Genomic DNA, 23,413 nt, shown 5'->3' with positions numbered 1-23,413 from the left:
TTTCAAATGTCAAAATTAACATAGTAATGGCATCAGATCAATGCGGAAATAAGTATCTTAAAATGCTTGTCAAAGAACACGAAGTAATTTCCAATGGTTTCTTCATACTTCTAAAGCTGGGCTATACCTTATGCTCACCACTGAAAACATAAACGGCCTAGCCTAGCCTAGTCTGTTGAACTCTTAAATAACTCCCAGTAATGGGCAGAAATAATAGGAGTGGGGATTGTTCACAATCAGAGGAGAGGAGGAGCTACCGTCTTGTCTTTGTCCATTGTCTGTCTCTACTGCCTCTTTCCGGAGTGGCTAATTTTCCCAAGGATTTGGGAGGATGAGGTCTAGGGACTGTTAAATATGAGACTTCACATCAGGAACGTTGCATCTCTATTTGTTTCTTCATTATAATTTGTTTTTACATATCATAAAACCCATGTGGCACAACTTACTTTTTGATAGATGCTTGAATTTATCACTGGGGGACATGGGCAGGACTAACCAGGTTTTGTTGGACTCCATTTCCAACCATCATGGCCAGTGGTCAGGGATGATGGTAGTTGCACAGCATTTGCCCATTTTATCATAATAAAGAGTGAAAGATTGCTTATGTAAGCACATAACTAGAAGAGAAACAGAATTACAATAAGAAATGATTGTCAACACACTGATGTTTTTCTAATAGCCAGAAAACAAAATTACTGTTTGCGTTAAAAGAAAACAGAAGGGACAGGAAGGGAGCAATGACACTTAAAAGCAAACAGTGTTTGTGACTTAAGAGTATTTGACTGCATATGATCAAGCTCAGGCTGGATTGGGGTGGAGCTCATGTCGTATTTGACATGCTGCCTGAAGCATCCTGGTTGCAAAGTTTGCACCATGTTGCTACTGCCACATTTGCAAATACTTTTCACAAGCGTGTTCTAATAAGTATATCCTTAAATGCTGTTAGGGCAGTGGTGGTGATGGTGAACTTGCCACTGGGATGCCACTTGTGATTTCATCCACTACTCTTAGAGCAGACGTACATTTCTTCAAACTGACCAAGACAAGTGCAGCCCAGGGACCATGTATTTTAGGTGCTAGAAAACAGTATCAACACCACCCATCTTCACCATACCAGGCAGCTGACAGCAACAGAAGGGTAATGAAGTTGGTGGTGGGGCACCAGAGGTGGCAGGTGAGCTAAATTCAACTTGGTGGGTCACAAGAGATAAAATGAAAGTTTACCTCCTGGGATTAGCATTGAATAGATAAAAGCTGTAGACTCAGGAGTCAGAAGGTGCCAGCTGACTATTATTTTTCTGCTTTTAGAATATATAAAGTTCAGACCTCTTCTTAGTGGGGAGAAAAACCCACACTTTCCCCTTAAAAAATAAATCTATTTCTTCTTCTACTTAGCAAGAAAACTAGGCCATATAGATCTTTTTTTAAACTTGCAGTCCTACAGAAGATGATGGTCTTGTGGGTTGTGTGTTAATTACTACCCTGTTGTTTCTCTTTTTAAAGCTATAAATAACATTCTGTTTACCCACTTAATATGCTGGGCTGAAATGGCTATTAAATTATCATAGTCTTCAGAAGTTGAGTGCAAGTGTGCAACTAATACAATATATATTTTCCCGTCTTTCTAAGTCCTGGTCCCTACAAAACAAGCTCTGCGAAAATGTTAGAACAGAAACCATATCGAGATGAAATTTTGTAATCCCCCCCCCCATGAAGATCCATCTACAGAGGACAAATATTGAATTAGGACACAAAGAAATAGAGCAGGTGCTTGCCATGCATCTGTTGCAATCAAGCGGAAATTTGTGTAATTTGGGGTGCAGCTTCTTACAAGTTCACCATTCTGCTTCTCCTGAATAAATGTATTCAATGATTAACTGTATACCATGTTGCTTTCTGTGTACTCCATTTTCTATGCTTTGTTTTCCTCAGTTGCTGCTAATTTACAAAAAATAGTAGATGATCCCAAGGCCTTGAAAACATTAACCTTTAAGCTGGTAAGTACAGTACTGTGGTCAATAAAGTAATGTAATAAATAGAAAACAATTACTGATCTTTTGAGCCAGGTCTTCTTAATTTCTAGTGCTTTATTAGCTGCCTTTCTGTACTGAACATTGACCTTTTCAACGTTTTATTACCCTACACAAACTGAAACAGGAAAGCAGAAAACAGTTTTAATGGTCTCTTTTTTTTTTTTGAAAAACAAACAAACAGTTCACTAACTGGAAAGGATAATTTGCAGAAAACAGCACTACTTAATTTCGAAGATTAAAAAACAAACTTGGCATATGTATCCAAAGACTCAACAGCTGCTCTTGAAGTTAAGCGACTATTGATGTCTCAGGTTTATTACTTAGGAAAATAGCCAAGGCTTTCTGATTAGGACCAGCTGAACCAATGGCTCTACAGTATTTTCTATAAAGAGAGCAGTATTCTTTGTGGAGGGGACTTGCTGTTGTTTTGTGTTAACAGTGCTGTGCTTGAATTGCAATAAGCACTGCATTGTTCCTGAGATCCAGAGTGCAGTAATAGCATGCCAGCACCACATGTTTAGCCAGATGAAATGGTGGCTTGCACTTCTTACACAGCATGCACTTAGTTGCACGGGCGCTGCTAATTCTCCATGTTCATAAACTTGCAGCTAAACGTGTCAATTCCTTCCCTGGTGCATAGTGGCTTGGATTGTAAGATAAATTAACTTATGGAGGTTCATAGAAGGAAAATTTGCCTTCCCCTCTGTCCCTCTGCAGCCACCTCAAAAAGCCTCTCCAGAGGACCCATCTAAACAATTTGGGATGGATTGCAAATAGCTCCTACCTGATGTGGGGCGTTTCTCCATTTGTGAGCGATTCTCCCCTTTCCCAGACCCCCACCACACCATTCGATGCCGAGGAGCTAATGTTCTCTGCTCTGTTTGCTAAGGGAGAGTAAAAGAAACAAGTGAGATTTATCAGCAAAACTGGAGAGTTCATGGATCACATGCCAGAAAAACGTGCAGGTAAAAAGTTCCTGCTGCGGAGCCACCATTTTTAGTGATACATTTTGTAGGAGCTAAACTGGGAAACATGGATCTGAAAACTGTTTTCCTATCTTCTAATATTGTAGCTTTTAACACGTATATGTCCAGTAATTTAAAATGGATCGCAGCGGTGGTTGTTCTAAAGAAGCGTTCTGGTGGAGCCAATTGACTAAGATCTGTTTAGTTGTGAAAGATAACTGCGACATGTGATAGGAAGCAACTGTAGAATGGCCCAGGTGAGAGGCTGTCATACAAAGCCATCAAATCACAATAGAGGTCATTTATGCCAAGGCTGTGTTTGGGAGCCATTGAACCATAGATGTAATTGGTTTGTCGGGGCTATAACATAATATGGGTGGCATTCAGGTTACTCAAGATAAACATGAAGCCATGATGTAGCAACAGTTGTCTTAGTGATTACATACAGTTCAGAATTTAGTGCAATTCTTAGATGTTGAAAGGAGGATTGTGGTGGAGTAGCAGCCACAGTTAAAGCTTGCAATGAGTAGATTTCAGTAAAAAGTGTTTATTATTGGATGTGTTCTGTATTACATTCTGCACAAAAAAACCTCCTTTCGGCTCTTGGAATGAATAATGTACTTCATTTATTCGCATAAATGCAGTGCTTTTGCATTTAAAAAAGGTATTGTCTACATGGGGCTATGAAGATAAGTGCTGCAGAAACTATGGTGGGTTGCAATTTTAGATGCAAAAGAAACACAACTTACTTCTAGATGCTTCCTTTCTATAAGGCTTTGTGGGGAAATGTATGGCCTCATTTAGGAAACAGTGCTTGGGAGGAAACTCTTCAGTTATTTATTATTTTAAAAACGGTGAGCCACTAAGCAGCAAGGAAATTACTATGCTTCTACTATATGGTCTGTTCCCAAATAAGGATTAAATAAGTAAGTAAGTAAATAAAGCAATCCATGATTGCAATTTTACACATAACATGAATTCAAGTGCCAAAATCTTAAGGCACCTTCGCTGCTGTATAATCACACACATTTCGCTAACAAAAGCTAGTTGGAAGGCTCTGGGCAAGTGGGTCAAGGGAGCAATTAATGCTTCTGTGGGGAAGGCCTGGCCTGATTGAGACGGCTGTAAGGCATCTTCTCAAGAGGCCCTCCACAGATGCAGAGGTATTAGATAACAGGAGTGTGTTCGTAAGATAATTGAAAGTGTATATGAGGGCTGGTTGACTCTGGCTGTACCTGAATATAGTTGATTGTCTATCTAGATCAGTCTCTCTCAACTTTAGGTCCCCAGATGCTGTTGGCCTACAACTCCCATCAACCCTAGCTAGCAGGACCCAGTGGTCAGGGAAGATGGGATTTGTAGTCCAACGACATCTGGGAACCCAAGGTTGAAAAAGGCTGACGTAAACAAAGGATGGGAAACTTTTTCTGGTTGGAGGGCCAGATCTTTTATCTCTTCCTACCCCTGGAAAGTCAAAGTTGACAGTTGGGCGGAGCCACTCCTGATAATCACCTGATGTCATAGTGATGTCAGGTGATGTGTCCCTTTGAAGCTCTGATGGTTGGGAATTTAATGTGAACTGCAGGGCTCTCAGAACCTGCCTTGCAATTCTCCCTCTCTTTTAGGCATCCAATAAGAGAAATTTGTTTCTTTAGGCAGGCTTATTGAAATAGCTGGTATAAAACCTAAATTGTTCCCGGATTCTTTTTTTAGTTGTGAGGTGCTTTTTAAAAACTTCTTAAATTTATATAATATATACTCTTGCTTCTTTTATCTTTTTAATGATATTTCAATAAGATAATAACAAAAAAAAAGTTCTGCTTTTTTTAAAGACAACAACAAAATTCTTTTCTGCCTGCAGTAGATGAAGCCTATTCAAGAATGGCTTAAAATGGATATATTCACAGAACGATTAGGACATGTTAACACTTGGGATCATTGACACAGGGTAGTTAATTGCAGAAGTGCTAAATTTATGCTCTTGACAAACGTATCAGTCTCTGCTGATTTAAAATGTCGGACAACTGTGGCTTATTTTTCAGCTTGCCCTCAATAGGGAGAGGGGAGTGTGTGTCTCCAAGCTGTTGTTTTAATTAGTAATATTGATTCAAAGATCTATCGCATCTTGATAAAACAAACGCGAACTTGAGTTAATGAAGGTCAGCTACATTAGCCCTGTTGCAGTTTCCAGGAAATTGGCTAGGGCAGGCTTGGAACAGGGGAGAAGTCCAACACTGCATATTTAAAGGTCTTGCATTTTGAAATATAAAGAAAATGGTTTGCAGCAGGAGTAGCCAACATAGTACCCTCAAGCTGTCGTTAAGTCTACAATGCCTATTGTCCCTGACAATAACAACAACAACAACAACAACAACAACAACAACAAAATAATAATAATAATAATAATAATAATAATAATAATAATAATAATAATAATAATAAATAATAATAATTTATTTATACCCCGCCCATCTGGCTGGGTCCCCCCAGCCACTCTGGGCGGCTTCCAACAAAACACCAAAATACAATAACCTATTAAACATTAAAAGCTTCCCTAAAGAGGGCTGCCTTTAGATGTCTTCTAAAAGTTTGGTAGTTATTTTTCTCTTTGACATCTGGTGGGAGGGCGTTCCACAGGGCGGGTGCCACTACCGAGAAGGCCCTCTGCCTGGTTCCCTGTAACTTGGCTTCTCGCAGCGAGGGAACCGCCAGAAGGCCCTCGGCGCTGGACCTCAGTGTCTGGGCAGAACGATGGAGGTGGAGACGCTCCTTCAGGTATACTGGACTGAGGCCGTTTTCAGGTATACTGGGCCGAGGGAGCTTCAGTCACATTAGCTGAAGCTGTTGGGAGCTGGTGCCTTTCACATGCTATGGGTGGTATGTTGGCTATTCCTGGTTTAACTACTAAAACCTTTTCTCATAAACACACAGGTCCAACCCCCTTTTAACAGGTAGCTGCCACCTGCTACCCATTCAGGTGTCATGATTCAAGCTACATCCCCCACTCTTGTAGATACCCCTTTGGCAGTGAGTAACAAACTGATATGCAGCAAGAGCTAGGTTTGTTAAGAATGCCATGGAATGTAAGGTTGGGAAGTCTGCGCAAAATTTCTGTACAGTGGTAAAATGTGCATAAATAGAAAAATGGAAAATGCACAGTTGTTTTTTAAAAAAAGTATAATGTGCATTAAATTAAAGAGGTTATGAAGATATTATGCAAGCATATAGATAGATATGCCTCAACACATTATGGCTTGATGCCTATATGATATGCTGTGTATCTGTCAGATGTAATATAATAAAGGTCTTTAAAAATGCTTGCAAAACAAACAAACCATAGTTCTCCTTACACATATTGACATTTTTGTGGGGTTTCCCTCCTGCTTTTTCCCCTCCAGGCTTCTGGCTGTGATGGTACCGAGATCCCTGATGAAGTAAAACTGATTGGGTTTGCTCAGTTAAGTGTCAGCTGATGCCAATCACTTGACCCCCGGCGAAACGGTGAGATTGCGAAGAGGCCAGCTTTACATTGCAAAGGAAAAATTTCAAGCACCACACACTGAATTTCTGCTTCATTCTCTAGCAAATCACCAAGTTGGAACCCAAGCAAAAGTCCACAGCTACACTGCTTCTGCTAACATTCCAAAAGCTACTAAATGTGTCTCTAGCAATCAGTTTGGATTTCCCTGAAGTAAAAAACAAAACAAAAAACCAGACAGATTGGAAATGTGCTCAGGTGGCTATGTATCCATTGGTTACAAAAGGAATTTTCTATCAGAGCTATTCTTTAATTAAAATAATAATGCAGTAATAACTATTTTAGTGGATGATACCAACTCTCTTTTGTTGTATGTAGAAATGAACATAATGGTAAATGCTAGAGTTTATTAGCCAAACTTGAATTCTAGTTTTAAAACCCAACTGTGAATTTTATTTCCCCCTATATTTATGCATTATACATCCTAGTTGTAAGAAATTGATTTCTCCCTCTCCATTTCTTGATTTACGTGCTTATTGCAGTTAAACATGTTTGTTTTAAAGAGAGTTTCAGGTTTATCTTTGAAGTATTTGTCACTATCTCTGGTTTCCCCCTTTTTTGAACTGTTGTAGGCATTTAGTTTTGGTTTTGTTTGGTTTGTGTGTCCTTTTAAAATCCGCAAGTGGATTGTCAAGAGTGTGGGAGGTGCCTTGCAGATATTAAATGTTCTAAGACTGTGCCTGAAGCTGGGTGAATCTGAGCTCATCTCATCTCTAGGCCTGCCATGTCTAGATTGCTGAGTAATGAGGAAGATTTATTGTAGCAGAGACTTGAGACAAATATGGCCTACGTTCTGCTTTGTTGGGGGAGTCTACAAGCTGAGACCTTATAAACAGTTGCCATTAAGCTAAAAAATGCCTTTACTTTGCCCATCTCTGATTTGGCTTATCTTTAAGGGATAGGAATTGTTTTATAATGATAAAACTTGAAGAGAATCTGAGCTTTACTTGAAATTCTGCAGAACACCCAGGTGGAGTGCAAATAATAAGAAAGGGCTTTGTGCAATGACTTAAAAGGTAAAAGATACAAAATTCTGTTACAAAACCTTTTTAAATACTTCAGACCGAAGTAGTCATACGCTTAACCTGTGGCATAGATATTTTGGAGCTAGTAAATGTTAGAATGATTCTCTAATCTGAAGCGTATTTTCAGAAGTGGGTTTCTTGGATGTTATCATGTTAAACAACTTCCTTGCTAAACTTAGATAAATGGCAGCTCTCTTAACATACTGGGGGGGAATGGCAAATGTGTTATTTAAGAGTTATTTATAATGCCTTGTCATAAATGTTTGAGGTGTTCTAGAACCATTTGCATACAACTCATTGTAATTCCATTCCATTCTATTGTTTACACAATGATTACTCAAAGACTGACTGCAGAGGTAAAAGGAAAATAAAAGTGTATTGCACAAATAAGTTGTTGACTTTCCTTTAAGGGTGAAGCTGCGTTGTATTAAGTCAGAATTCCAAGTAACCGTGAGAGTGGAATAAAAAATTCACCCACCCCAGGTGACTGGTTACTGTCTCCAATTGCTGTTGGTTCAGTGTATATATGGAGCACTTCAAAATGCGCCCCACGTGTTGCACATGCTCAGTTCAAGGATGAGTCAGTCTAGCATCCTAACACTTCTTACCAACCAGAAGCAGTCTGCTTTTCTTCATCTTTATGGCGCCACCTTCATTGTTTTTGCTGCAGCAGACTTAACTCTGGAAGTTAACTCCATTTTCTTTCCATTTCCCGCTTTCCTTGAGTTCGTGTCATTTCTAGTTTTTTAGTAATTAGCAGTCAACCCCTGCACATCTTTAACTGGTGAGAAGCCTCTTTACTTCCATATTTTCTTTTCTTTTTTGAGTTTTAGTTTTTCAAAAACAAAAACCACTTGTCATCACAGAACAATTGTTTAAAGCTGTTGTGTTAATAAGTACTTGGTTTTCTTTTTCAAAAGTTTTTTTGCGGGGAGGAGGCAAGGAATTCTAAAAATCCATCCCTGTGGTCAAGGAAGACCGGAAAAATGGGGATGTTCCTCTACGGGTGAATAGAGACCATGTGCAGCATTTATACCACCACTATAGAGTAGGTAACAGGCAGTATTAGAGAGTAATGGTGCAGAGACAAAATGCTAAAGCTATTTAAACATTGCTATGAATGTTACTGGGTTACTGCCGACTACCTTGAAATAAGAGGAAAAGCTGTTACCTGGCACAGACAAATGATCAAGGAAGAACACAATAAGCTCAGCTGAAGTAAGAGCACGCATAGGAAATCAAACACCTATGGCTTTTTAATGAACCAGTTGACAGCTTTCTGCTGTTCAGTCTCTCCCCCCCCCCTTTTAAAGTAAAAATCAGAATAGTTTAGATATGTAAGGAGTGACAAAGCACCATAAACATTGCATAAGAAGCCTCTTCACTGCAACTCTATTTAATTCATGTATTTATATACCATCCTCTAAGAAAACAGCAGTGTACAGCAGCATAAAAAAACATTTAAAAGGAATACAGCACAATTGTTAAAATGACTGGTTACCCAAGACATTTTTTAAACAATTGCCTAGGTATGTTTGCATAAGGAAACCTTCCAAGGATTTCCTGACAGTCAGAAGTGAAGATTCCTGCTGAATTTCTGCTAGAAGAGTGCTTCAAAGCATGGGACTGGAAACACTAAATGCCCAACTTCTGGGGCCATAAAAGGTAAAGGTACCCCTGCCCGTACAGGCCAGTCTTGACAGACTCTAGGGTTGTGCGCTCATCTCACTCTAGAGGCCGGGAGCCAGTGCTGTCCGCAGACACTTCTGGGTCACGTGGCCAGCGTGACGAAGCTGCTCTGGCGAACCGGCACCAGAGCAGCACACGGAAACACCATTTACCTTTCCGCTATAAAGCAGTACCTATTTATCTACTTGCACTTAGGGGTGCTTTCGAACTGCTAGGTGGGCAGGAGCTGGGGCCGAAAGACGGGAGCTCACCCCACCGCGGGGATTTGAACCGCCGACCATATGATCGGCAAGTCCTAGGCACTGAGGTTTTACCCACAGCGCCACCCGCGTACCTGGGTTCATTGGGGGTAGGAGAAACAAATTGAGCAACCACTCAGAGAGAACAGCTATTTGACCTCTTATTTCAGAAAGGAAGTAAACGAGGGTGTCCAGTCTTGGCATCCATTGAAACGTGGGCATGTGTAAGGGGGCACATTCAAAACAGGAGAGGCCAAGGCCAAGTCAGTATAGATGGGAACCAAGTGGGAAGAGCAATCTCTTGTGTAGTATGGATTTCAGGTGAGATATTTACCTTATGCAAGCATCCTGTGAAGTTTTGGTAGATAGCCTGGTGGTGCTTGTGGGTGCCATGTTGGCAGTCCCTGAAACAATTATCCCACAATGCTTTGCAGCACTGTGCTATAAGAAGACTCTGCTAGCCTGTGGAAGAGTTCACAGTGCATCACTAATACATTTTTCTCTCCCCAAGCCTCTTTCTATGCAGCATTCCTGCAGAAATAACAGTGGTAGTCACCTGAACTCCTTACATAGTTACTATTGACAGAAGTAGAGGCCACGCTAATACCCAGAGAGCGAGCGCCTGTAATATGAAGTGAAAAGTCAACACCATCTTGGAAAAGTAAACTACAGCAGCTAATGCTCATTCATGCATTAATGATCAATGTAGAGGCGCAAAAGCTTTCAAAGGTTTTCTGAATACATAGAATGAAGCATTGGTATTGTTAAAAGCTGTTCACTTGAATACTAAAAAAAGAGGAAAAATAACCAGTAAAGTTGTGTTAACATTAATTTACAAGATTTATATAACTAAGGGAAACTGACCCTGAGGTTGGAAATGAAGATTGCTTAAACTGCAGGGGGTGGGAATGTGAAACCTTGAGGTGGCAAGATGGTTCACTTCCCAGAATGCAACACCCGAAGCCATTTTATCTAATGCTTAGTGTTTTTACTGAATTTAAATTGAGCTACAGCAGAAAGTTTGCTCAGTTTCACTTGTCGGGGAAGAATCCCCCCACCCTCACCCGGCCCCACAATTGTAAGAAACAGAAACATTTCACAATGTTGCATCTTGTTGATTTTGAGTCAGATGCAGTGGTGATTTTGTGTTCACAGACAATGTTTCTGCTCAGTTAAGACAGCTCACCTAATTTTCACATATCAGCTTTCATTAGCCAGGAGCAAAATTTGAAGTCCATTGGAGTTTACTGAACATCACAAATGTACACTGAAGCACACAGGGTGTGTTTTTCTTTGACTTGTCAACAGGTAGCAAGTGCTTGTGTAAGCCATGCTTTCCTATGTTATCGACTTGATGCTATAGCAAAAATCCAGAGGCTGAAGAAGGGTTTTGTGGGAAAGCAGCTGTCATGGACCTAACTCTTTGCAAGTGATCATGGGAAACCACATATGACGAATTGAACAATATATGGCCTTTAAAACTCTGTGTGGGGGGGTTATTGCTTTTGTTTCTTACTATGCTATATATTTTTGTGTTTTTATATTGTTAACTACTCTGTGATCCTTGGAGGAAGGACAGTATAGAAGTTGTTGTTGTTGTTGTTGTTGTTGTCGTCCACTCTCTGAGTTATCGGCAGATAGTCCTCACCAGGAGCCACAGCGGGAAGAATGAAAATTGGTTTGCTTGAACTGCTAATAGCTTCAAGTATCCTGGAGGAAGATGTGACTGGAACCCTGAGTGGGACTGATCCTGTTTCAGGGTGAGGAGGATATAGTACAACATTGCATTGCAGTTCCTGCATGTATAAAGCAGTATTGAAGGCTGCACAAACCCGTCGTCTCTTAAATTTATCCTGATGTTCTACATGATATGTTATTTGCACTCCTGGTAGTGATATGTTAGGTGTGGTTAGGACGTAAGTTTCTGAGGAAAAATGTGCTTCCAACCATTGACTTAGAGCGCAACCGCTGAGAATTCAGAGGTTCGTCCCCCTTCCTGCAGAGCCTTCCATTTGGCAAATTGCATGTGTGTCTGTTTTGCTGTTTGTACATTCTGTGAAGCTCTGATTCTGGACCACACGATTGTCACCAGAGATGATCTCCATTAAACTTGAGCCGTTGTTTTTCTCTGCTCTATTCCAGTTGCTGGGGGGGGTGTCCCACTGAGCACAGTGTTTTTTGTGTGTGGAATTCAGCGATTCAAGTGGGTCTGTGGTAATTCATGAAGCAGAAACCGAAACCCACATAGCTGGTGATAGTAAAGTATACAGCGACTTGCCTCAGAGGCATGAAGTTGAGAGCATGACAGGCAGCTGTACGAGAACGAGAACGGCAATACACAGGAGGAAAAGAGCAACATTAGTAAGCTGGCATTCGAAGGCGAGAAGGCCTTTCAAAGGCCAAATTTACATATCTCACACTGTGAAGGGGAATATCGGTGAGATCACTCTGAGTGACAATCAAAACCGAAAATGTGGACAGCGGCTCGGCTGGTTCATCGCAAGCCTGCCTCTCTAGTTCAGCTGGGTCTAATGAGCCTGTAGTGCAATTAGCGTAAAATTTGGCCCTGCTGCTTAGCATAAGAATTTAATCAGTCAAGAATGGGATAAAAGGTCAAAAGGAAACAGCCAAACACTTGTACTGCTGTGAATGCATTAGCCTTTCCTTGGTTGTGGTCTTTCTTGTCAGGGCTCCCAATTCCCCTGAGGGCACACACAGTGCCTCAGATTTTGAAAACCGTTGCCAAAATTGCATTATGTGGTCAAATAATCTGCACGGGGCTGCCTGTTTATGCCTTTTCCGTGCCCGGTATCTGCTGCTGCACAGACTGACCTGACCTCCTCACAAAGTGTCAGGCTGTGTAATAAATTTTATGTAGGGAACTAACTCCATTTGGGGGGAATAAATGAAAAGCGCAATAGCTCTGACCTGCTTCCCAACCTTTTATTTTAACTCCTAACTGCAGGGATCTTTGGATTAGTGCTCTCATCATCCCTGATTATTGGCTGTGCTGGCTGGATCTGATAGCGAGTGGAAGCACTACAAGAAGGCCTCATTTTTGCCCTAAATAATACTTCTTTTGGGTCTATTTTGCCTTTTTTTGGAGGCATCCGCAGCTCTGCATGCAGCCCATATTCCCTCAGTGTGAAGGATATTACACTGTGTGAATAGCCCTAGAAAGGGCACTTTTTCCCCAGACGGGACTTTCGGGAACTCAGTTCCAGAACCTCTCAGGTGGGTGCCATTGCCATTCTAAGAGAACTAGAGAGGCATTCATGGGTGAGTTCCAACACTTGTTTTTCTTTCACGGCGAGTTCCATCACTTCTTTTTCTAGAAAAATAGCACTGGCCCTAGATAACCTCTGAGTTTTGCAGCTGGGCAGGGATTCATATGCAGGACTCCTTAAATCCAAATCGAGTCCTCTAACTGCTACACTATACCGCTGAGCTTTCCAAACTGTGTCACGACACGTTAGTGTGTCAGCTGCAGTGTGTATGTGTGCCACACAAACACTCCTTCCAGTCTTATAAGGGGTTAGTTCAACCTCCAGTTTGCTAGTAAAACTGAATTGCTGTGTTAAGAAATGATGCATGTCTAAAAAAGTGTGTCACCAACATGAAAAGATTGGAAAGCTCTGCTATACCGGTTCTCAAATAGCATCTGCAGAATGTCCCAGTTTCAGTCCTCAGCATCTCCAGGTTGGGCTGGGAATGTCCCCTGCCTAAAAACCCTGGGGATTGACTGCCAGTTGGAGTAGATAATGTTGAGCTAGAGAGACCATTGGTCTGACTCAGGAAAAGGCAGCTTCATATGTAGAGCCTGATCCCTTGTGAGGAGATCTGTGTGAAAAGACACTGGGATTCTGAAAAAGCTGCAGAGAACTTAACCAGGCAAACCAGGGTAAGGACAGATATTCAGCACTATATCTTCATTCTTCATTCTGTAGACATGTAAGAGCTACTTGTTCTTGAATTTGTGTCCATGAAAGTAGCTTTATTTTCATGCATCATTAGTTCTCTGCTAATGAACTGCAAGATTTGCCCGCCTAAGCAGGACCCCCCCCCTTGCAACCCTGCTTTTTTTCCACTGCTAGAAAATGTCCTTTGTTTTTACTTGTCTTTCATTTACATGATGGCCCAACTGATTAGATATCCAGATTTAATGGCTGAGCACTGCGACACTCTGTAATTCATTTTGCCACTGTGAATAAACTCAACCTTACAGGGTACATAAAAACCGAGGTTTTATGGCTGTTTTTATGATTGCTGGATTGCTACTTGTCAAGCTTATATGCATAGCCAAGGCAATCAGACCTGCTCAATGAAACCAAGTTAAGTGAGAACTCCCCAATTATGGAAGGCCGGGGCAATGCTGGATCATCATGCAGATGAGACGTTGAAGAGGTTCATTCAGAAAAGCTTATGCCCCAAAGCAAGAAGTCTTCTAAACTGCTGACAGGCGGGGTTTTTTGTACAAAAAAAAAAGGCCACGTGTGGGTGAATTCTTGCCACCCATTATACAAACATGCCATTGGAAATGGCATCATTCTGTTATCTCAGTAGGGTACACAGAAGGCCATTATGGCAGCTTATGTGAAGATATGGAGTTATGAGGCAATTAGATACTCCTAGACTATTTTCTGCTCATTCCTCCCCTCCACCTGTTTTCCTGTCTGCCTTACTGTTCAAACCAACATTTCCCCTTTATCTCCTTTTGTTCTACAGTTATTAAATCCATCGAGCTTTCACTGGGGTGCGTTAGGGAGTCGGTATTACTGAGATTTGTATTAAACAATGTAGATAATATTTTATCATGCAATCTACCACACCTCTGCACCTGGTCAGTAGTTGAATGCCCCTCACCACTTGGCAGTTTCATACAAGCTACTCATGGCTCCCTACCCCCGTTTATATATTTTGCTCATTTCCTGTGTCTATGGTTAAATGGCTCCAGAATGCATGTCTGTTATATCTGTTCCCCTCCCTCTTCTCCCAAAGAGAGTTCTTTCTTTCTGAATTCCTGGGTTTGTTTTTCAGCCTTCATTGGCGGGAAAACAATGTCCTCTTCAGAGTTAAATGGAATTAAGGTAAGTAGGGGAAACATCCTGCAGCCTTGGTTTCCATCTGAAATATTAAAAGATAATCCAGAGGTAATGAAGTGGGCTAAGCCATGATTTATAGGAGGGATTTTAAGTTATTTTAAAGATTAATAGGAAACAAACTATAAATCATCATTCCCACTTGCAAAAGCACTGTGTGGGAGTTGGGACAAATTAATGGTTCGAGGAGAAACTGAAGCGTCTTGTGTTTGTATGCTCATGTGACTGGGGGGGGGGAATTGAGAGAGCGAGAGCTCATGCTGGGCACAGCAATTTGGGATGCTTTGCTAAAGGAAAGCTTTGTAGCCACTTTCCTGGCTTTCAGTTGATATGCTTTTGCTTTGATGCTAAAAGCCACGTATCAGTCCCGTAATAATAACAAAGGCAGAAAACTCTGCTGTTTCCATATATAATTTTTACTTCCGCAGACTACTGCTAAGAGGAATTACATACCCATTTTTAAAAATGAGGGTGCTGGGCTTCTAAACTGGATGTGTGTGTGTACTTGGAATGGGGAAATGGCCTGGTTAGTAACAGGCTTGGTAAAGGTAAAGGGACCCCTGATCATTAGGTCCAGTCATGACTGACTCTGCAGTTGCGGCGCTCATCTCGCTTTATTGGCCGAGGGAGCTAGCGTACAGCTTCCGGGTCATGTGGCCAGCATGACTAAGCAGTTTCTGACGAACCAGAGCAGCGAACGGAAACACCACTTACCTTCCTGCCGGAGCGGTACCTATTTATCTACTTGCACTTTGACGTGCTTTCGAACTGCTGGGTTGGCAGGAGCAGGGACCGAGCAATGGGAGCTCACCCTGTCGTGGGGATTCGAACTGCTAACCTTCTGATCGGCAAGTCCTAGGCTCTGTGGTTTAACCCACAGCGCCACCTGCGTAACAGGCTTGACTGACTGCCAAATCAACCTTGAAGAACTCATTCTTCCAGGGGAGTGGAAGCCATAGTCTTATGTCAGGGGTTGCCAATGTGCCACCCTCAGGCACACATGTATCCACAGAACAGAACAGAACAAAATAGAGTGGAATGGAACCAAACAGAACCTGAAGGTCCCCTCCAAGGCAGGTATGGATGATGGCCATGACAGCTTGGGCTTTTTCAGTGGTGGCCCCTAATTGTGGTAGGTTCTCCCCAAGGAGACCTGCCTGGTGCTGATATTATCAGCTTTTTAACACCAGGCAAAGACATTCTTGTTCTTCCAGGCTGTTTTTTTTTTAATGTGATTTTTTAGCCTGGTGTTCCATCTTTCGGTAGGGTGGGGAAATGTGCATACAGTGGTACCTTAGGTTAAGAACTTAATTCGTTCTGGAGGTCTGTTCTTAACCTGAAACTGTTCTTAACCTGAGGTACCACTTTAGCTAATGGAGCCTCGTGCTGCCACCGCGTGATTTCTGTTCTCATCCTGAAGCAAAGTTCTTAACCCGAGGTACTATTTCAGAGTCTGTAACCTGAAGCGTCTGTAACCCGAGATACCACTGTATATCAATTATCTATAGCTATACACACACATCTATTCTCTGTTGTGTTGTTCATGGACTCATAGTATGTCTGTTTTTTTATTTTCCTGGCATTCTTGAATTTTACATCTTTGTAAGTCACTCTTAAGACTCTTGCGAAAAGCTATGAATACATTTACATAATGATGATAAATAAATAAATGCATTCAATAGAGCTTACTGCTGAGCAAATACACAGTTCACCTTTCTCAGCATGTTTGCTCGCCTTGGTGGCCCCTGATCAACTGTTTTCACCTTTCTGAATTGTGTAATCCCACCCAGTTATGGATCTTCAAACTGTAAACACAACAGCACGGTACTATGTTACATAACTAAGCACATTTGGCTACAAGGGGTTACAAGATGATGGAAGTGAGGCCAATATAAATGAATTTGCAAATAAAAAGCTTGACTCCCAAGCAAACAACTGACTCCAGATATCCTTGAGTTGAGTTAGGTCATCAAGGCTTTTGAAAAAATCCATTTATAAGCTATTCAATATATAAACTTGTCTCTTACTCCATTTATAAGCATATCCTAAAGGCTTGGGGGAAGTCCCAACGGGACTTATTAGGAAGCAAGTATTTTATGATTGCAAGCTTACTTTCTGATGTGAAATGAAATCATGTCCATACCATTGTGGAACTTTCTATCTGGCTCCAATGTAACCAGCCTCCACATCAGATCCTTTGCCAATGAACAGAAGCAGTGGTCACAGGAATTAGAAATCGGATCATGGTTTGGTTGCTCAGTAAGAAAGAAAACATCAAACATACTAAAACCCTATGTGAAACTTAAAAAAACAACATGGCTTCTGGTAGTTATGAGCCACATCGAGTTCCACCTTGATCTATCCAGCTCCAGGCTAGTTACCTTTGGCTATAGTCTTTGTCTGCTAGCCCCCTGCTAAACTTTCACAATGTGTTCTACTGCTTTTTTATTCATGTCTCAGAGTATAGCTAGCTACCCCAATGATTCCCAAAGACCCAAAAAGAATTATATGTATTCCCATAAAATACAGAACAGTCCATAAAATAAGGCCCATTCTGTTCAGAGCAGCCAAGTCCATCAGGAAAGAGAAGGGAGCCAATCTTTTCTTATTCCTTGAGTTTTCTAGAAAGTTCCGCTCATGTCTTATCTACCACATCCCCAAATATGTGACCATAGGGAGGATCATTAAACAGCAGCCCTCTTTTTCTGAATATAAATGGAATGAAATCCACAGTTTTGCCTGGGTCAGAACAACATTAGACATTGACAAATAGGCTGTCTGCTCTCTAGTTTTGCAGCCAGAGGGTGAGATTTCCTCCTGTTTTCTTATGTCTTTGCTGTAAGCACCCAGGCTTACAAAATATGTCCACTAGATTTCAGCCGTTAAGATCATGATAATGTTTTCACAGCCATTTGGTTGCAATATGAATCTTTTAGCATATGTGTGTGTGTGTGTGCAAATATATATATATATATATATATATATATATATATATATTTGCTTTCGTAGATTTTCACGGGTACAGGAATGCAGGTTTTGGTGTCCTCGGGTGTCTTCCCGTGTAAAAGTTGGGGTGTCTAGGCGACGTTTCGACGAGGTCTCACTCGTCATCTTCAGGCTGGTGCTTTCGGCTTCTTGTTACTGGAACAGAGCGGGATCTCAATGTTTGAGTTCCTATAAATACTGTAGAGGGGGTGTGGTGTCTAGCCTCCAATGTTCTGGGCAGAGAGGAAGTTCCCAGGCTAGTGTGCCTTTTCTTCTTTTGTTCCTTAATTACTTGAGAGATACCTTGAGTGATTCCTTGAGTGATATCCTGAGTACCACTTAGGTGGGTCATTAGGTGTGGATTAGTTGCTAAAGTCTTTGTGTCTTGACCTCTTGAACTTTGTGAAGAGTTTTCCTGAGAAGATGGCTGTATTGCACTTAGTTGTGCTTTGGCTTGGCTTCGTGTATAGGGGCGAGCTGTGGTTTTGTGGCTTGTGTCAGCCAGATCTGTGTAGGGATTGCAGGGGGGTGCAGCATCCGGAGGTGCCACCATGGATTGGCTACTGGATGGTGTCAGTAATTCATCTGTGGAGAGGGTCTGGGTTTGGGTCTGGTGTGGTTGATTGGTGTTGGCGTTCTGTGTGCCTCTGGATCTGGTGTCAGTTTTTGGTGTTGTGAGGGTGTTTCTCTATCTCGATGGAATCATGGAAGCCATCGAGATAGAGAAACACCCTCACAACATGAACAAGCGTGACGACACATCCCGCTTGCCAGACATCTGGAAATTAGCCCTCCCCACAAAAACTGACACCAGATCCAGAGGCACACAGAACGCCAACACCAATCAACCACACCAGACCCAAACCCAGACCCTCTCCACAGATGAATTACTGACACCATCCAGTAGCCAATCCATGGTGGCACCTCCGGATGCTGCACCCCCCTGCAATCCCTACACAGATCTGGCTGACACAAGCCACAAAACCACAGCTCGCCCCTATACACGAAGCCAAGCCAAAGCACAACTAAGTGCAATACAGCCATCTTCTCAGGAAAACTCTTCACAAAGTTCAAGAGGTCAAGACACAAAGACTTTAGCAACTAATCCACACCTAATGACCCACCTAAGTGGTACTCAGGATATCACTCAAGGAATCACTCAAGGTATCTCTCAAGTAATTAAGGAACAAAAGAAGAAAAGGCACACTAGCCTGGGAACTTCCTCTCTGCCCAGAACATTGGAGGCTAGACACCACACCCCCTCTACAGTATTTATAGGAACTCAAACATTGAGATCCCGCTCTGTTCCAGTAACAAGAAGCCGAAAGCACCAGCCTGAAGATGACGAGTGAGACCTCGTCGAAACGTCGCCTAGACACCCCAACTTTTACACGGGAAGACACCCGAGGACACCAAAACATATATATATATATATATATATATATATATATATATGCAAATGCCTGCATATGTATGTTAAAGCAACTGCTTGTGGCACAATAGTGACATCAGTTGAGTGATATTAATGACAAGTTGAAATGAGGCAGGGAAGCATAGATAAAGGTGTGCCTAAAATGCTCTGTCAAATAAAAGTATCATAAATCATCCCTTTCTTCCATTCCAGAATTTCTTTATATTATTCCTATCCCATCCTGTCACTCCATATTGTTGTTGGAATTTGTCTGTCTTGAGACACAACGCATCTCTGGGGGTGAAGTCAAACCTCTGTGTTAGGAGCACCGAAGTGACCTCCCTGGGGCACAAACAAGCCTGGGCAGTGTGTATGGAGGCCCTGGGCTGCTTAGATGACAAGACCCCCTCTCTTGGTCTCACTGATGCGGTCCAAAGGAAAGCAGAGCAATACATTTGGCACCAGCTTGGCTGCAGGAGTTGCTGGAAGAAGGAGTACAAGATGCCATCCAACCATCTTAGGGACTCCACTCTGGATTTGTGTAGGGTTTACTCCTTAGTCTTTCTTCTCCTGAAGATGTCCCGCAAGGCAGTGAAAGTCTAGGATCTGAGTTTTGGATGGACTGTCTTCCCAGGTTGATGAGCCCCATCTGCCCCTTACTTCCTTCTACTGCACATTCAGAAACCTCCTTCTTGACTGTTGGACCCACTATTGGTCTTATCTACTCAATCCACTGGAGCCATTCTTCACATGCATAGGAAGTCCCTAACTTACCTAGGGTTTAAAACCCATTGGCTACCCTCACCTGGTTTAGCCATCCAGTTGAAGCCATTCTAGGAGCTACAGGTGACAGCTGAGTGCAGAGAGGGGACTAAAGGTGGACAAACTATCCTAGAAGAAGCGCAATGTGTTCCCCACCAAAGATACTAACCCTCCCCTAACACTCCATGCACCCCATTCCATACTGTGACCCACAGAAAAGAACCAAGCATCTGTAGCACTTTTTGCTTTTAGCCTAACAATGTCAACAGTAAAATGTGAACTAGTTTCACTCTGCATCATTTTAATGTTGAGAAGTTAACTATCCAGTCACCATGCATGGTACTCTTACAAAGTTCTGGAAGCTTCTAGACAGTTGCTCCAATGTATTTAAAAGTGGAACCCAAATTCTTCTGAGTATTGGTCATTCTTACTCCTGTCAACCTCAGAATATACACGGGAGGGTTTGAATCTATTAACTTCATCCAGATGAGAATATGTTCATCTGTTCAGGTAAACATGAAGAGCTATAGAGCTCAAGTAATTTGGACGTCATTAAGAGACTTTAATGGGGAGAAAAGCCAAGACCCAAAAACATCTTCTGCTCTTGGGTACATTCAAGACTGAATTATTAGTGTGTTCTAAGAGTAGGTGTCTTTTTCTTATTCTTACAACAGCATTAACAACACAATTGTAACTTATGTGAAGGGATTTGTGCCTTTGCAATTCCTGTCTGATGTATAGTTCCATTTGCAAGTTTTCCAATAGCCAGCTATTCAGTGTTTAGAACCAGTGGGCTCTCCAAATTGTGGTCTGAAGCACAGCAAATAGCAAATATCTTACCCCCTGCCAGCTGTCTTTCCAAAATGGTGGCCATACCTGTGTACTTATTTCAGAACACTCACACCCCACACATTGTACACTACATAAATTGGGTACATTCTAAAACTGATGGGAGAGTATTTTGATGTGATGCATGCTTGGACAAACACATCAGCATTTTGGCCCCTTCTGTGAACTATTAAATTTGGTGGTATGCACAAATGCAATAACCAAGTAAATTAAATGTGATTTGCTGGATTCCAGCAGTCATCTCATTTTCCTCTCCAGGGCATTTTCAGTTGTTAGTCCTATATGTATTTGTGACACTTTGTGAGTATCTCAGCAATAATTTCTTACTTCCATTTCCCCCTTGCTCTGAATTACAGAGCATCTATACTCACTTGGTGGTACTTAACTTTGTTTATCTGTGAGAGATGAAACTTACCTAACTTTAATCTCTGACAATTTTTTCTCCTTTTTTCTGCTACCTTATTCTCCGTAATGACCAAATTAATTTTCTCATTAGAGCCATTGTATTTTATTAGCACTCCCCAGCATTTCATTTACTGGTGCCTGTGGAGACACAAACAATCAGTATGGATTCCCTCTCAAAATTAAAACTACCCACATCTCGATAACAATCTCTACACAGATCCCCAGAGATTCCTTACACTCCTGTGTGACTGAATTCTTCTTCTTCCTTTGAAAGTTTCCATGGCTGAGATTCAGTCGCAACCACTGTGTTGTTTATGTTCTTTTTTCAAAATACTCCTCTGCTCCTTGGAAGTATGTGCCCTATGGTTCTCATCACCACTTCTAGGTTGGAAAGAGGGAGGTTGGATGCCTCCAGTTTAAGCCTGGACAACAGGTGTTTTCCCTTGAATGGGAATGAGTCCCACTCAACACAGTGAGGCTTACTTATGAGTGGTTTCCAACATATATAAAAACATTACACATGAAAAAGCTTCCCTATACAGGGCTGCCTTCAGATGTATTCTAAAGGTTATACATTTACTCATCTCCTTGACATCTGATGGGATGGTGTTCCACAGAGTGGGTGCTACTACTGAGAAGGCCCCCTCTCTGGTTCCCTGTAACCTCACTTTTCGTGGTGGGGGAACGGCCAGAAGGCCTTGGTACTGGATCTCAGTATCCAGGCTTATTCACAGCTGGTCCAGCAAAATGCTGTGAAGGGTGATATCAAAAGCTGCTGAGGGATCAAAGAGGAGCAAAAGCCCCAAATGGGAAGCATACCATTAAAATAAGGGAAAATAAGATGAAATGTGACTACATAACTCGGGGGCTTCTATTTTTAAAATGCACTGTAACCCATAAGAGCAATTCAGTGAATGACAAACTTTGCTGGTGTGTGTAAATTCAAATAAAATAGATTTCTGTGTGAATGTATTGTGGTGTGTTTTTGAAAAGCTACTTGAGAACTACTAGGTACAAATGTTTACTTAGACGCCTGTCGCCGTACGTGATTATCCAGACAAGTGCTTGAGAAGAATTGCAATATGAATCACAAATAATTGTCAAGGAGCTGCCAACTATCTAAGCAGAGCCCTGCATTTGAAAGTAATGCGCAATCAGTGATGTAGTTCAAATGGATCTGTGGTGGGAAAATTCTCTCCTGTCTCTCTTACCACTAGGTAGAATTTCAAACATGCCATTGGCTCTTCTCATTCATACCCTTGCCATGACAATGTGGGGTTTTTTTTCTGGAAGCTGCAACTAGTGCAGAATGAAGGGCAGGGTTGCTAAAGGCAGTGGCTGGCCGTGTAACTGTGGAATATTTGCAATACAGTCAAACCAGCAATGTATGTTTGCCAGATAGGCACATGATAGGAGCAGAAGCTCAAAGAGTTTCCCTCTAAGTTTGCTAGAGAGAACTCTGAGAGCCATTGGCACTGATAGGGGGAGTATGTAGCCATATATAATCTCCTCATCTGGCTAGGCTCTTTCCTCTTTGACCTCATTGCAGTAATGTAGAACACCTGCATGTCTGAGCTCCACAGCTCAGACACCATTTTAAATTAGACTAAAGCTTGTCTTTGTTACTGGATTACCATTTTAAGCTGCCTGTACAAAGCTGCTGTTATCGATTACTCTTCAACAAGTATTCTGAGTGAGTAAATGCTATTTATACCTTTGAAAAGACTGTGTGATAACTGCTTTAAGGGGGGAGAAATACCAGGATAATCGTCTGCCTTAAAGCATCCTGGATTACTTAAACTAAAAGGCTAAAACTAGCCTATCTAAGCTTCCCTTTTAAGCTGCAAAGGGTTGCACTCTGCTCAACTCACAAACATGGGGAAGGAAGGATAATTTCTAACAAATACATTCTCTCCTACCATCTATACACATCCCAACAATAACTCCATTATTAAAAGAACTGCACTGCCTGCCAGTTTGCTACCAGGCCATGTTTAAGCTTTTGGTATTAACGTATAAAGCCCTTAACAACTTGGGACTAGCTTACCTTCTGCCACATAGAACCTGTCCATTCATTAAGGTCAGGGCTTTTTTACAGCCGGAACTCACCGGAACTCAGTTCTGGCACCTCCAGTGGGCGCCATTGCCATTCTAAGAGAATGAGGGAGGTATTCATGGTGAGCTCTGGCATCTTTTTTTCTAGAAAAACCGCACTGATTAAAGTCATCAGCTGAAGCACTCCTGACTCTGCCACACTCTGCAAAAGTTCATTTTGCCAGCAAAGGGACGCGGGTGGCGCTGTGGGTTAAACCACAGAGCCTAGGGCTTGCCGATCAGAAGGTTGGCGGTTCAATTTCCCACGACGGGGTGAGCTCCCGTTGCTCGGTCCCTGATCCTACCAACCTAGCAATTC

At 41.9% G+C, this 23,413-nt stretch overlaps 1 protein-coding gene across 8 annotated transcripts in view; it reads left to right on the top strand.

Annotated features, from left to right (window-relative positions):
- STK39 (serine/threonine kinase 39) overlaps positions 1-7,948 on the top strand; it is a 108,460-nt gene extending 100,512 nt beyond the window's left edge. For all 8 annotated transcript variants that reach the window (XM_083709585.1, XM_083709580.1, XM_083709586.1 and 5 more), the window contains exons 17-18: positions 1,933-1,997; positions 6,397-7,948. In XM_083709585.1, the coding sequence (XP_083565711.1) occupies positions 1,933-1,997; positions 6,397-6,471 (140 nt within the window). In that variant the 3' untranslated portion in view covers positions 6,472-7,948. The remainder of the gene's footprint in view (positions 1-1,932; positions 1,998-6,396) is intronic.
- The last annotated feature ends 15,465 nt before the right edge of the window (positions 7,949-23,413 follow it).

The sequence above is a fragment of the Podarcis gaigeae genome (genome assembly GCF_964106915.1).
Source record: "Podarcis gaigeae genome assembly, chromosome: 1".
NCBI lineage: Eukaryota > Metazoa > Chordata > Lepidosauria > Squamata > Lacertidae > Podarcis > Podarcis gaigeae.
Note: the sequence above shows the minus strand (reverse complement) of the source record. Positions and strands in the feature narration are given on the sequence as shown.